Genomic DNA, 15,131 nt, shown 5'->3' on the forward strand with positions numbered 1-15,131 from the left:
GCATGTATGTCACACTCAGTCCAGTTGCAGCAAACATATGTTAAAGGACACTAAAGAGGTTGATTGCTGTAACAGAAGACCGAAGTTATTTTTTTGTGTGTGCTAATTCATCAGTGTGATGCCATTGATTTAAATTTATTTTCTGGTATTTTGGCTGTTATGGTACAGTAAAAGTTTTCTAAACTTTCGTTTTTGGCTGTTTTAGAATTCAATATAGTGCATCTCTACCAATAAAAAATTAAGTAGGCCCGAGCGGACGCCATCAAATTCTATAATGTCAAAGTGAGCTGGTGTGGAAACGTCAAGGTAGTGTTGCCAGCCCATCTTTTGTGTGTGTGTATGTGTGTGTGTGTGTGCGCATCTTTTCTGGCTTACCAAGCCTTCTTTCACAGTAAGAGGATTTTTTTTTTTTTTTAAGTTTAGAAGCGTTATTTATCAATACAGCTGAACTTATTTTTCTCTTTAGTATCTCTTGAATGCCATAGTCCATACCAAACACTGTCCCACCATGTCTTATCCACAGCAAGTATTCATGTTGTCAAAAAATAAGGAACCTCAACCAGTATCGGACCAGGGATCATCCCCTGTTAAAATTGGCTGTCTGGCCTTAGTGCACCAGGTTAAAATTTTTTTTCTTTCTGTAGGGTGTATTCATTACAAGAAGAGTGAAATATGCATCACGTGTGTACTTGGCAGCTGGCAGCCAAGACAGCCATAGTTACACCGTGACATTGTTGAAGTGAAAGCTAAAAGCAGCGATGGTTTATGCAGAACTCGTGGTTCGTGCCATATTGCGTAACAGTATTCAGCCAAATGTTCTATGTAAATGTCGCCATCACACACCATAGCACAAGAGCCTTCCTTCACCTTAACCACCAAGGTCATAGACAAATGAAATTTCAGTAAAATGAAGTTTCACAGATGCCTGCAGAATATGTTGTCACTTTATATGCATTGATTGATTGGTTAATGGATTTGAATGATGCAAGGGCTAGTTCTGGCCAAAGAGTGTCAAACTTATTATGCATAAATGAATTGCCACATATGTACTAAGTTCAACCACCACGTATCATCACTACTGCATAACAGCTGATCACTGTCTGTAAATGTAGCTGCTTAAGTTGTGCAAATCTCCCAGAATTCTTTATTGAAGTAAATGGAGAACAGTAATGTGACATAGTGCTTGCCAGAAAAATAAAAAATGTTAACGCCTGGAATTATGTAGACATGAAAAACTGTTGAATAACGATTTATTTTTAACCCCACTGTGCTACCAGTTCTGTAACTGCAGTTACAATGTTCTATTCAAGCAGTACAGCAAATATATTTGTGTACCAGAAGATAAAACCACTGTTTTGATGCAGCCATGCGAGTTCCACTTCGTGAAATTTTAAATGTTTTGTTACAATAGGAACACTATTTTGCTTGTGCTGTTACATGCAATATTAATTTAGCAAAAACATGATGCAGCAAACATATCAAATAAAAACTACTTAAAATCTCAAATAATATAATCATAACTGCACATGGAATGGGAGGACCACAAGTGAAACAAAAATGGTGCAGGACTCTGGCATTGTGACCTAAATATGTGTAACATAATAAATATATTGCTGTGCATACCTGCCAAATCTTCAACATTTTTCATAAAGTTTACAAATTTGGGATTGTTATTCGATTTCACAGATGTTTGTCAATTCCAAAATATCTTCTTCACTCGGCAGTCTTTTCAACCTTCCATTGGAAGTCTTCTGATGGTGAAAGGCTGCTAGATGGGTGCTTGCTTTAACCAAGTTTATACAGGCAAGTTCCTGAAGCAGGCGAAATTGGCAACAGCAAAGTTGATGAAAAAGTCACTGATCTAAAAACAATGTGTTGCTTGTCAATCTCTGCTGTCCCTAGTTAGCTACAGCTTCTGTGCTGCATCTAAAGGTAAATCATCATTAATAAAAGAGGAGTGCTCAGGGCAAGCTTTAATTAAAGATGAATGCTATTCCTGCTCCCTTCCCCCCTCGAATCATCATGAATAAAAGAGGATTGCTCAGGGCAAGCTTTAATTAAAGATGAATGCTATTCCTGCTACCTTCCCCTCTCGGTGTCTTGTCGGCAGGATTTTATGAATTCTAACATTCACGGGGTGGTAGGTATGCTTGTGTGGCACATTTGTGTGCAGGCATAGTGCTAATGTTGCCTCAAACAGGCCCACCAGGGCCAGTACAGCTCAAAGATCCTGTTCCAGCCATAGATTACTGTTGGCTTTTGTCATTGCCTTGAGCACTGCAAGAAGGATAGTGCGACAGAATAAAGAAACGTGCTGTGTTACGACAACCGGGGGAAAAAAATGAAGAAAGGGAGTGGGAACGACCATTTTTTTCCTTCTCCCACATTTTTTTTTTTTAACATTTTGGCCTCTCTCACCTTACTCTATGCACGAGATTATACTCCTCCCCCATTGAGGGTGGGGGAGAGCGAGCTATGAGTACATAGATGCTGCTAAGGAAATCAGTTGCTGCCCTGATGAAGACAAGTTCCCTTGTCGAAACGGCTCCAGTGCCATTCCTTGTTTGACTACTGCTCATCACTTCTAGCCTCCAGCTTCCTGTGAGCTTCTGTCTTGTTTGGACCACGCATGAATATTTTTTCAGATGACCTCATACCAGTGCACCTTAGCTGGTAGCATAGCATGACTTGAGAACTTGTTGGCGAAGCCATTATGCAAGACGTTTCGTCGGCATTCGAGCTGCATGTATCTACTTAATGAAAAAAAAAAAAGCATTACAAAAAGAGACCATGTTTCAACACCATTATGTATGCTCAGAAAACATTGCACAAATGCAAAAACACATTAAAACATTTCCTACACCTTTGAAAAACTGTACTGGCAAATCGATTTGCATGAAGCTTTGTTCTCTAGTAGTCACTCATTTGTTAAACCAATTCATATCTGAATTCACCGAATTTCCATGGGAAGCTGTATTTTCATTTGCGATCCAACCACAGCAGTTCCATTGAGGTGATGGAATTACACGTAGCAAAACTCATTCCTGGATGGATTGTAAGATGGGAGGTTTCTCTGTGGCAAAACTGTAAGCTTTCACAGCTGAATGACATACAGCATTGGCAAGTGGAAGCACAGCATAAATGTTGAGCATTGTAAACCCTCAAATAGTCCCAGGCTCACTTAAAAAGCACAGCTGAAGCTCAGCATTTGTCGTACCTGATCTCTTAAATGAGCCCTGAAAGAGTTTTTCACGAAACTTGGGCAACACACTGGAATGAGTGCAAAGCCTTTCAAGGAATATATTCCTGAAGATGTGTTTGAAACGGAAGTAATATGAACGGAAATATAAAGAGTGCAATGTCTTCATTTTTTCCTCAGCTCACCAGTTCCTGTCGGCTGGGGTGGCGCCAATAGCAATGCCCTCCCTATCTATCTTTTTTTTTTCTTTTTGCGTTGCACTAACGGCAACCCTTCGAGGTTGGCATCTAACAAAGGTGCCAGAAAGCTACAAAGGAGAGGTGACAGGATGGCTGGAAAACATTACAGGAGGGACACTCAAGGGAGAAATAAGTTGAGCAGTATATATTAGTAAATTACTCTTCGACAATACCAAAAATATTGTGCAGAAACCATCGACAATGATTGTCAATGTAAGCGAATAGCCTGAATGAATGAGCGAGTGAGCGAAAAAACGAGCGAACAGGAGAGAGATAGCGACTGATTGCACGTTTTCCTTGTCGAGTCCACCAACCATCGACTGACTGACCGTTGACCACCGACCAACTACGAAAATGGCCGAAAGAGCCAAAGAAAGCTATTTATTTTAAAAACCACTCTTGCCATGTGGGGAAGCTTGATAAGGCAGGCTAAACAAGATACAAAAACGAAAGACGGGTGGTGACGCCACCTTGAAGTTGCTGCACCAGCTTGCCATGATGTCATGAATTTTGACAGCACCTGCTCGGGCCGAGTTAACTTTTTATTTATAAAAATGGGCTGCACTGTATTCTAAAGGAGTGGAAGACTGACCTTAGCAAGTTTCAAGAATTTTTTCTGCTCCACATTAGTGCAAATATGAGAAAATACTTTGAAATCCATGACTGCACACTGATCATGACATACCAGCACTGGGGTTTCGGTGCAAAATTTAAAAAATGGACATGCAGCCTTCATATTCTCTTTAGTAATCAACCTCTTACCGTAAAATTAATGAAAATTGAGCTTTTAGTGAATAATAAAATATCAGTCTAAATTGATTCAGTGTTTCTCTTTAGTGTTGAATCTTGCTGCCCCATTTCCGAGATCTGGAGGAGTGCACATGCGTGCGAGCTTCTGCTCGCAAGTAATTTATGCTCACAAACGATTGCCCAATGGCTGGCATCTATGAACCATCATGACTGTTTTAATGGCATTGTTTGTCACCAAGGGTGTAAAAAAAAGTGGGGGCCTCAAAAGCCGTAGGAGAGAGAAAGCATCTATTATGCAAGATCGTAGATTCGCTGATGCATGCAGCTGAATATTATTTGGTTTGCATTGTGCGCAGATCAGGAACGTTTTCTTGCCATGTTTAAAAGTGTTTCACTGCCCGTTTAACGTACAACCAGGTTTTAAGCCCTCTCACTGTGCAACCAGACTTTGTAATTTCATTGCACAGCCAGATTTCGCATTCTCGTTGTGCAACCAGATTTATCAAAACTGACATTTAGGCGAGTTGGTAAGCCTTGGGTAAGCAGCGCAACACGATACAGCACACTCACAGCTCCCGCCATTGCACCTCTTCTGTATATTATGCACGAAGAGCCGCATAGATTTTGGTCAGTGTACACAGATATGTACTATAGCTACCTCTCTATCTAGAGCGGAAAAATACATTTCACCACAGCAACACTACATTTTGAGTAATAACCCATACGACAACTGTGCCTTAAGGAAGCTGCGTTAACAATGGTCACCTGACAACAGGCCATCGGTAACGGAAAGAGCCAAGCTACAGAATGCTATCTCCAGCTGCTTTTAAACCATAATCCTGCCTTATGATGACTACCAATTCTAGTGGTGGTAGTTGGTAAGCACAACCGTTTTGCCGCAGAGTATTTCAAAATTTCATGCATTATTTGGCTCGTGTCACAGTACAATGGCAAGTTTGTTTTGGCACTGAAATTGTATTTAGTTCAAGCTGTGCTGCTACCATACAGTACCAGTGGTTGTTAGACTTCCCCGAAGAGATGCGATCCTTCTGTGTAGGATATGGTTGGGCGTCGCGTTCACCAATGCCTACGCGTTCCGCATAGGGATGGCCGACAGTGCAGCATGTGACAATTGTGGAGACGCGGAAACGATTCGTCATGTTCTTTGTCAGTGCCCACAATACAGTGTGCAGAGACAATCGCTCTCCGTCGTGCTGAACCAGTTGGATGACCAGCCGTTATCGGAAGAAACAATTCTGCAACATCGACGCGACTCAACATCGCATCAGAAGGCCGTGCAAGCGCTCCTGCGGTTCCTGAAGTCCACTGGCCTGTGTGAACGTCTGTGACTGGAACGCCTCCTTTGTTACCAATGCCTGTGTTTTTTTTTCTGTTTTTTCGCTCTCTCTCTCTCTTTGCACTCTCTCCAACCCCTTTATCCCCCACCCCAGTGTAGGGTAGCAAACCGGAAACTGACTTCTGGTTAACCTCCCTGCCTTTCCTCTCTCGCTTGCTCTCTCTTAGGCATACTGACACTGAAACCCAGTCAGCTCATATGTGGGCTTCTTGAAATATCTAGCTTCTACTTAGACATGAGTTATCATAAGCACTTGCATCACAACAACTTACACAGCAACAGTTGCTCTTCAAAAGCATGAACATTGGTATATTGTTCAGTGACCATTGAACTTAGACATGTGACAGCAATATTTATGAGTACTTGAGTGCTGTGACTGACATTATTCGCATTTTTTTTTTCAAATTTCAGTAAAAATATGGCTCAAAATGCAAGTATACTAAAGCTAGTATAAATGATTTTCCCCCAACTTCATTGGGGGGAAATCATTCTTAAAATGAAATGTAGGGCGATGCACATTGACAGGAGGCACTCTCCAAGCTTTATTCTTGAGCTACACATATCAATGACATGGGCACTCACATACATAGGATATGTTAACTCTGCCCACAAATGCTTGTCAATTCTGCCCAATGCAGCCATGATGTTCAGTGCATCAAGATAACATGTGAGCTTTAGCAAGTACAAAAAAATCACTAGAAGTTGTAGTCACTGGTAAAGCGCAGGTGCTTGGACTGATGACCACCCAAGGCCTACCACATACAAATGTTAAGTGGGCATCCACTTACAATATTTATGCACCCCATGTGAAGTCTGGAAGAGCATTATGTTGATATGTCATTAACCATAGAATAAGCTTTAGACTTAACAATTCAAGGTCATGGTAGATCACTAAAAAAAAAAAAAATTATGGAGTTTTACATGCCAAAAGGCACGCCGTAATGGGGGACTCCGGAAATTTGGACCACTTGGGGTTCTTTAACGTGCACCTAAATCTCACTCGCATGTTCCAAAAATGTATGACAGTAAGCAGTTCACTGCACATCAATTTGAGGCTTGTGTTACTTTGCGAGAAAAAGAATTTAATAATTGCACCTACTTTACCGAATGCAGGGAAAGTTAATTGCAAAGATAACTTTTGCACATGTTGGTTTGATACTGAAGGAGGTGCTTAACCAATAAACAACAATCAGGCAACAATTACTGCATAAGTAAATTAAATAATTTGCTGGCACTTAGGTAATTGAAGAATCTACCTTTCAAATAAAGAAAGGACAATTCAGAGTCAGCTGCTGCAAACGAAAACTCCATGAGCCTAACACTTTTAAGTTAGACTTTTAAGTAACACTCTAACTTCATTTACTGATGCTGCTGATTTGTAAGATGAATGACACATCAAGCATTAATGACTCAGCAGAGTGATAAAAGTACTTCACACAAAAGTGCTCCCTCTGTGCAATGGTCAAAAGATTTAAAATTTGGATATATCAGTTAAAAGGAAATTGTTCATCATCTTGACTACTTTCAAAGTCTGAGTCCTCAGATTCCTCATCGGAATCCTCACAGTTTTCTTTCAGCCTTTCTTTCTCTAGCATGGCCTCCAGATTCCGCAGTCCTTGTGCCACCGTCTTCACATTCTGATTTTTTTTTGTATACCTAGACTTTGGTGTTGAGGATTTCAGATTGACAGCGTGACCTTGCTTCCGGATGCTCTGTATGATTGCAGCTATGGTTCTAGGTGATTCTGATGTTGATGCAGTGCTTACAGTAGAAAATGAGAACTGGCTCTTCCCAGGGCTGAGATGAGGGGAATTTGGCACGGGTGTTGTCATTCTAGATGCCTGGAAATCAGACAGATCGTCCCACGGTTCCTGTATAACGAAGTAATCCGGGATGTTTGCAGGTGAGGCCTGAGACTGGTAAATGTCGTCGCAAGCTTCCTTCGCTGCCAGTGCATCTGTCAGCTTCTTGATTTGTGCCTTACGTTTCAGAGTGCCCTTCCTGGCTGTTATTGCCAGCAATGCCTCCGTTGATTCAGTTGCTTTAGACTTTGGGTCCTGACTTCGAGCATTTGTGCTGCGACCTCGCTTGCATTGTTCTGGTTTTGTAGAAGGCTCAACTTGTTCACTGTGACCCATTTTCCATGTACTTGGGAGATCCAACTCGGGTGTCGTCTGACTTTCGGATGCCATCTGTTCTACTTGTATTTCACTTTTGGAGGTGTTAGCACCTTCACCACTGTGCTGTCTGAGAGAGTCTGCATGACTGCCTGTACTGTGAACTTTTACTGACATTTGTTGCTTCCCTCTTTTTCTGCCAGTGCCATTACTGTGCTTTTTGACATGACCACTTTTCACAGCTTTAGCTTTAGAAATATCTCCAGTGGTTGGCTTCTTAGGCAATGTTGCAGATGAAGATGTGGCTACAGATTTAATTGATGTTTCTCTTTGGTTCTTGGAGCAAACATCCTCTTGAAGTCCTGTGGAAGTTTCACTTTGTTTCTGCTCGCCTGCTGTAGAACCAGTATCAGCCCTAGCTGCAACATTGGTTGAAGAAATATCTCTGAATGTTTTTTTTATGGGCAACAAATCAGGTGAAGATGCCAAAGAATGTTTTCTTTTTGGTGCTCTTCTTTGACTCGCAGTGTCATCCTGACGTCCTGATGAACTGACACTCAATTTCTGTTCACCTTTGCCTGACACTGACCCTGCACTGCCAGTGTTAAACTTGGCGCTTGAGGCACGCCGCGATCTGACTATGGGAGACCTCTGTGGTGCTTCATCCGCAGTTGCTTTCTCCTGCTTTGTAACCATGCTTTTGCCCGAGGTGCAGCTCCTGCGTACAGCAGCTGTCTGCTGCTTGCCATCCCCCCCTGCAGTGCAGTGAGAAGTGCCCAGTTTCAATTTGTGCTTAGCTGGCAAATCACGCAATGATTTGGTTGCAAGCTTGTGTCTGGCCACTGCACAACTCCTAGTGCTATATCGGCGTTCTTCCTGTCCTTCAGGGTGACAGTTGCTCTTTCTTGCAGGCTTCTTTTGGGTCCCTGATGACTTCTTTCCATCTAATTTCTGTTTTGCTGGTACTGGTATAGAATCTGCACTGTCCGTTTTACTCCTAGTGCATGATGGACGCTGCTGGTTAATGGTGGAACTGCACTCTTCCCGACTATCAGTTGCTTTCTGCTGCTGTGCAAATGTGTTGTCATGGGACATACGGCTTCTGTGTGGAACACCTGTTTGCTGTTTCCCACTTGCTGCACTCTGAACACTGTCCAGGTTTAGCTTATGCTTAGCTGGCAACACTTCTAACGACTTGGCTCCAAGCTTGCCTTTAGGTTCAGTGTTCTTGCTTGGATAATAGTGCCCCCCGCTTCTGGTTTGCACACATGCACTTTCACTGTGCTTGGATTCATGTTCTGTAGGGACAATGTTATTCTCTTCTGCAGCCTCGTGCTGGTGCTCCGACAGTGAACTTTTGTTGTCCAATTTCTGTCTGGCTGCATTCAACTCTGTATTGCTTGACTTGTTATTGGTGCGCAATGAATACTGCTTGCCAATAATAGTGGAAGTGCACTCTCCCAGACCTTTAGTTTCTTTCTGTTGCCTTGCAGGTAAGATGTTAAGTTTTGAACTTATGAGCTGAATACCCGTTTGCTCCATGCCACAAGCAGTGTGGCGTTTCTCTAACATCAGTTTCTCTTTCTGCTTTGTGCCTTTCCTTTGTCCTTGATGACTACGTTCCTTTCTGTACGTCCGTGTTGCTAGTACTGGTAAAGCTAGTTGGGCTACAGGCGATGCAGTAACACTGACAGGTTTGAGGAATGCAGCTCTTTTTTTACCTGTGTTGCCAGAAATGCTTCGCCTCTTCAGTTGCGTTTTACAAGTTGAGGTTTCTTTGATTTGTGCATTCACATAACGAGTAGGCTGCTTGTCTTTCTTTGTGCTCCGCAAGTTTCGCTGCGCACTAGCCGATCGTGCCCGTGTACACACTCCATCACCTGGTACATCATGGGCTCTAGCCTGCATGGCAGGGCATGAACGACTTCTTAAGGGTGTGCCCATAGTTGCTCCAAGTTCTTTCTCTACCTTGCACCTTGCTTTACCAGAAAATGATGCTTGAGTCAAAGTTGATTGGTTTCTTGTTTTCTCCCCAGACCTTGGCACACGACTAAGCGTACTGCTGCTCGGTCCCACCGCACTGGCTCCATTCATTGTTTCCAACAATATCGCCGCAGGCAGTCTTTCAATGACAATTCTGACTTCCTTGAGAAGCATAGGATAAGTGTAGCTACCGGCACTGACCGTGTCGCTCTTGAGAGCTGATTGCTGCTTGGTTAACGAAGGTACCGAGGCGAATGTAGCATGGCTCTGTCGTTGATGTCTGTGCTGCTTGGAGTTGGATGCACCGTCTCGCTGCATCTTCTGGAATTGCCCATCAGCAGAACAACGCTGAGGAGGGTGTTCTGGGTGCTTCAACATGCTTTCGGCTTCATGGCTACCGGCAATGCCCTCGCCGCTCTTGAGAGTTGATTGCTGCTTGGTTAACGAAGGCACTGAGATGAATGTAGCACGGCTCTGTCGTTGATGTCTGTGCTGCTGGAAATTAGGCGCACCGTCTCGCTGCATCTTCTGGAAATGCCCATCAGCAGAACAATGCTGAGGAGGGTGGTCTGGGTGCTTCAACGTGCTTTCGGCTTCATGGCTACCGGCAATGCCCTCACCGCTCTTGAGAGTTGATTGCTGTTTGGTTAACGAAGGCACCGAGACGAATGTAGCACGGCTCTGTCGTTGATGTCTGTGCTGCTGGAAATTAGGCGCACCGTCTCGCTGCATCTTCTGAAAACAACCATCAGCAGAATAACACTGAGGGTGGTCTGGGTGCTTCAGCGTGCTTTCAGCTTCATGGCTACCGGCAATGCCCTCGCTGCTCTTGTGAGTTGATTGCTGCTTGGTTAACGAAGGCACCGAGACGAATGTAGCACGGCTCTGTTGTTGATGTCTGTGCTGCTGGAAATTAGGCGCACCGTCTCGCTGCATCTTCTGAAAACGTCCATCAGCAGAACAACACTGAGGAGGGTGGTCTGGGTGCTTCTGCGTGCTTTCGGCTTCATGGCTACCGGTAATGCCCGCGCCGCTCTTGTGAGTTGATTGCTGCTTGGTTAACGAAGGCACCGAGGCGAATGTAGCACGGCTCTGTCGTTGATGTCTGTGCTGCTGGAAATTAGGCGCACCATCTCGCTGCATCTTCTGAAAACGTCCATCGGCATAACAACACTGAGGAGGGTGGTATGGGCGCTTCGACGTGCTTTCGGCTTCATGGCTACCGGCAATGCCCGCGCCGCTTTTGAGAGTTGATTGCTGCTTGGTTAACGAAGGCACCGAGGCGAATGTAGCACGGCTCTGTCGTTGATGTCTGTGCTGCTGGGAGTTGGACGCACCGTCTCGATGCACCTTCTGAAAGCGTCTATCAGCATAACGCTGAGGGTGGTGGTCTGGGTGCTTCGACCTGCTTTTGGCTTCACGGCTACCCCGGCCCTTTGTTTTGGATTCCTGTTCCGACCAACCACGTATGACTTGTCTCCAGTTCCGCGGCACACCATGCACAAATGCGTCGAGTATTCTGGACGGAATGTTTCCTTCCTCACCCGAAACTCGGTCGAACGGTCCCACAAGCTTATAGCTCTTGCCGTCAACACACAGGATTCGTGTTCTATTCAGACGATCAAGAATGTCTGCTGTAGCCACGAACTTGCCACTTATTTCACAATAACCCTCGATCCGAACGTCATAGGTACTAGAAGGTGCAATTCCCCAGTCTGTCAAGCGCATCATTCTGGAAAAGCTTGCAGCGGCCAAATGTACGAAAGCCGGACGCCTCGAGCCGAACCTCCAAGAGCTCGAGCATGCGTTCGCGCTCAAACCAAAAACGTGCAATGTAGCAGCAGCGTTGTTAGGGCGGCTAGATTGGTAGGTGCGCCGACCGGCGTAGTTCACTGCTTCTCCTAGTCATGACAACAGGAGTGGCGCTGCAGTCGGAGGTTTGTCACGAAACGCGTGTCGTCTGCTACTCAGACTACTGTTATTGCGCGCCTGTAAAATTTCAAATACTTTGTTGTTTCTAACTCAAACTTGAAAGAAAGTGGGAAATGTACGCTGAAAGACACTATAAACGTGTGATGTTTCTGGTTTTAATCAGTCAACCTCAAAAATTGTCATCATGTCGTCCGCTATGCGGTAGACGGCACGCTGAGCTGCACTCGCAGCGGTGATGTTGCACCGTTCTTTTATCATTTACCTCAATGTTTAGGCAGTGGAATGAATACTGTGGATAACACTCGTCAGTGTCAAGCTCCTCAGGATCCAGGACCGAATGAAAATCTCGCTACGCCGAAAAAAAAAAAGAAAACAGGAGGGACACCACTTGCTTTGCGCCCTATTGTAAGTCCGGCTACAAACATGCGAGTCAAGGGCAGAAGATATCGCTTTTTGTGACGCCGCGTGACCCAGAACTGTTCAAAAAAACGGGAGCGTGCACTTCACCGCGCTGACAAAGAACTTCAAGCACATTCGGTAGTGTGCGAGCGCAACTTTGAGGACCACTTCGTTGAGCGTCATTGACTCGATCATGTGTTAGGCGGGCAGGTTGTACAGATTCCGAGTGCATATCCTAAGTGAAGCTGTTCCATCAATACTGGCCGGCGCGCCTGCTTACCTATCAAAGACCATTCCCGCAAAGAAGCAAGAATTCGACGCGATGCTTGCCGGTAAAATACGCCAAAAAAGAAAGCGCGCCTGAATTGAGATTTCCATCGAATCACTTGCCAATGAAAGCAGCGCTTGTTGTGATCCGCCTGTTGTAACCACTCAAGAAAACATTGATGTGATGGCCTGCACTTTGCCCAACAGTTCATGGACGCTGCATTCAAAGAACGATAGCCGAGAAACTGCGGCGTTTTCAGCTTGCTCAAAGGATGGCCACAGCATCACCCTAGTAAAGGTTGTCCTTGTACACTTTTGAGGCAGCGAAATTCTCGATAGTGTCTGTGTTCAAGGAACAGTGGGACTGAACAAGACTTTGCACACACTTGAAGAAATGAGCGTACTCTTGACGAACGTTGAGAAAATAGTCCCGTTTCAAGGAATGAAAGCAAGTGGGAAGCTTGAAGATGTGTTGGCAAGAACGACAGCAAATACACAGAGTCGCGGCAGTTGAAGCCTCCAAGAATGGTCGGCTGTGAGCAACACAAATTTGAATGTACAAGCAAAATTATCAAATTCTATTCGATAACGCGCCATCACTTACTTGTAAAGAGCAGAAACTTGGCGTCTGGACGCACACGGGAAAGAAAAAGCACATGAAATTAGGACATGTCTTGTGACCGCAGCGATGCAGTGCTGCACTTTCTAAACCTTGTTTGCTGTCATAGCTTTTTTCGTGGTGTGCGTGTGTGTGCTCGAAGCATGAGTAATACATTAAAAAATACGTATATTATGCTCAAGAGACATAATTATATATATATATATATATATATATATATATATATATATATATATATATTTGCATTCTATAGCTTACAGCTAGTTTACTGTGACAGAGTTTTATTGCACTCGTATACCTACCTCGTGCGATAACATACAACAGTGCAAAGAAATTACACTAGAAACTCTGGTTGTTTGAATCTTAATATGTATTCAACGGCGTTCTACGTTCATTAAAAAAAAATCATCTGACACGGTCTTGAGAAAGCACACTACGTGCGCGAATGACGCCGCCACACGCCGCTCTAGAGCCCCTGAATATATGCTGTCTCGAAATATTAATTTTCGTCTCTATCGCCTTTAGAACTTCCGCAAAGCTGTTAAATTGATTCACAAATAGTGTCATTATTAATAGACTTTCGTGAAATATCTTTAGAATTGTCAACACAGTTACATATTTGCCTCTCGATCCTGGAAAGTGGCAGCCGACGGACGACTCAAATAGGATATTTTCGCCATTCAAGTAACTGACATGCATTGATATAATTCGTAACTGTCTCTGATGTCACTTAAAGACAGCTTCCAGTTTAAATACACGGATAAGTGCGCCGAAGTTCCACTTCAAAACGGCCGCAGCAGCAGACGACGCGCACCGCCTGCGACAAACCTCCGACCGCAGCGCCAATTTTGTCGTCATGATGCGGAGAAGCGCCCGGCGGACGGCACACCTACCCATCTAGCCACCGCGCCAGTTGCGTTTTTGTCACGTGACAGGATAATGCTGAAATCAGCCAACGCCTGCTATTAGGAGGCGTTGGCTGAAATAGACGAGTCCAAAACACCACGTCTATGACGTGTTTCCGGCTCTCAACCAGCAAAAGTACAATGTACTAGTTCACTATAACAAAAGCAGAACCTTTAAGGTCCGCATTTTGACTCTAGAGGGCGCCACCCTATAAAACGTAGATTTGGAAACCACGTATTAAAAAACGCGACATTATTCTCCAAGAACTACTTCGATTAAATTATAAATGTTATCGCACAGAAAGTGTTATGAATGTGATGACACGAATGCGACAGACTAAACAGACGCAACAGCGAATGTTTTTACGATTTGTGGGTTTTGTCAGTTTTGGTTTTGCTGTTTGCTGCATGAATGACTGCGACGGCTTTCAAGAATCGCACGCCGACGCTACTGCACCAAAGGCACTAACACATCTTCATTGTTGTGTTTTAACTAGTGCAGAAGGTATTCCTTTTTTTAAAAGTACAGTTTAAGTTATACACACCACGGGCAAGTTTTCTGAAGTCAAGGCCTTACAACAATCTACATAGCGCGTGTGGGGCACGCCTCCGTTACCGTACTTCGGGAACGATTCCTAGGATGTTCGCAGCACGACCTACTGTTCGTAGACAGTCTACGTAGACAGCTAATGAGACAGCTTCTAGGCCAAGTAATGGAACGCGTTTTGATCCGTCTGGGAGACGCTTCTGCGACGTGACGCCACCTCGCGGCTACAAAACGAAAGCTGAGAAAAGCACACATTATTTCTGCATTGTAAAGCCCAGACCACACATACGCTTGCAAACGCGCGCAAGCTCGCGTCCGCGCACCCACGCATGCGCAGACGGTGTGGCACGGCTCGTACGCGTCGAAACGCAGCGCGATCTCGGTGATCAGAGGCTCTATTCTGGACCACGACCTACTGTAGTACTAGAGTGACCTAGATTTGTTCTAGTATGCTCTAGTAGTACTGACCTGACCAGCGAGTAGAACGCCAGCGCGCCTGTTCTAGCTCATATTTCTGCCACAGGAGCCTTATGGCGCTACTAGTTATCCCATCTGCGCCGCACTTATGCTGTCGTCTGCTCGCGCCAAGCCGCAATGTTTGCGTGGGTATGCACTTTGTACGACTAAGAAAAGGAGAAAAAGTATGTTGAATGAGCAAAATCATCAATAATGCCGCACTGCTGCATGACTTTGTGTAAATCACGGCAAGGTAAGACGCCATGCATACGTCTTACATTGAGTTCCCACTATACGCACCTGGGTGAAAGAATGGATCAAGGCTTGCAGTTTCTAGAAAAGGTGAGGCTGCCCTAGTGTT

The 15,131-nt window shown here is 44.5% G+C and overlaps 1 protein-coding gene across 1 annotated transcript; it reads right to left on the minus strand.

The window, feature by feature from the left end:
- Positions 1–6,063: 6,063 nt before the first annotated feature.
- On the minus strand, positions 6,064–11,466 carry LOC119436355 (uncharacterized). The gene has a single exon (XM_049657114.1). It carries the CDS (start codon positions 11,374–11,376, stop codon positions 7,033–7,035), a length of 4,344 nt encoding a protein of 1,447 aa, XP_049513071.1. The 5' UTR covers positions 11,377–11,466; the 3' UTR covers positions 6,064–7,032.
- Between the last annotated feature and the right edge of the window lie 3,665 nt (positions 11,467–15,131).

Source organism: Dermacentor silvarum, chromosome 1 (assembly GCF_013339745.2).
Source record: "Dermacentor silvarum isolate Dsil-2018 chromosome 1, BIME_Dsil_1.4, whole genome shotgun sequence".
In the NCBI taxonomy this organism is placed as follows: Eukaryota; Metazoa; Arthropoda; class Arachnida; order Ixodida; family Ixodidae; genus Dermacentor; species Dermacentor silvarum.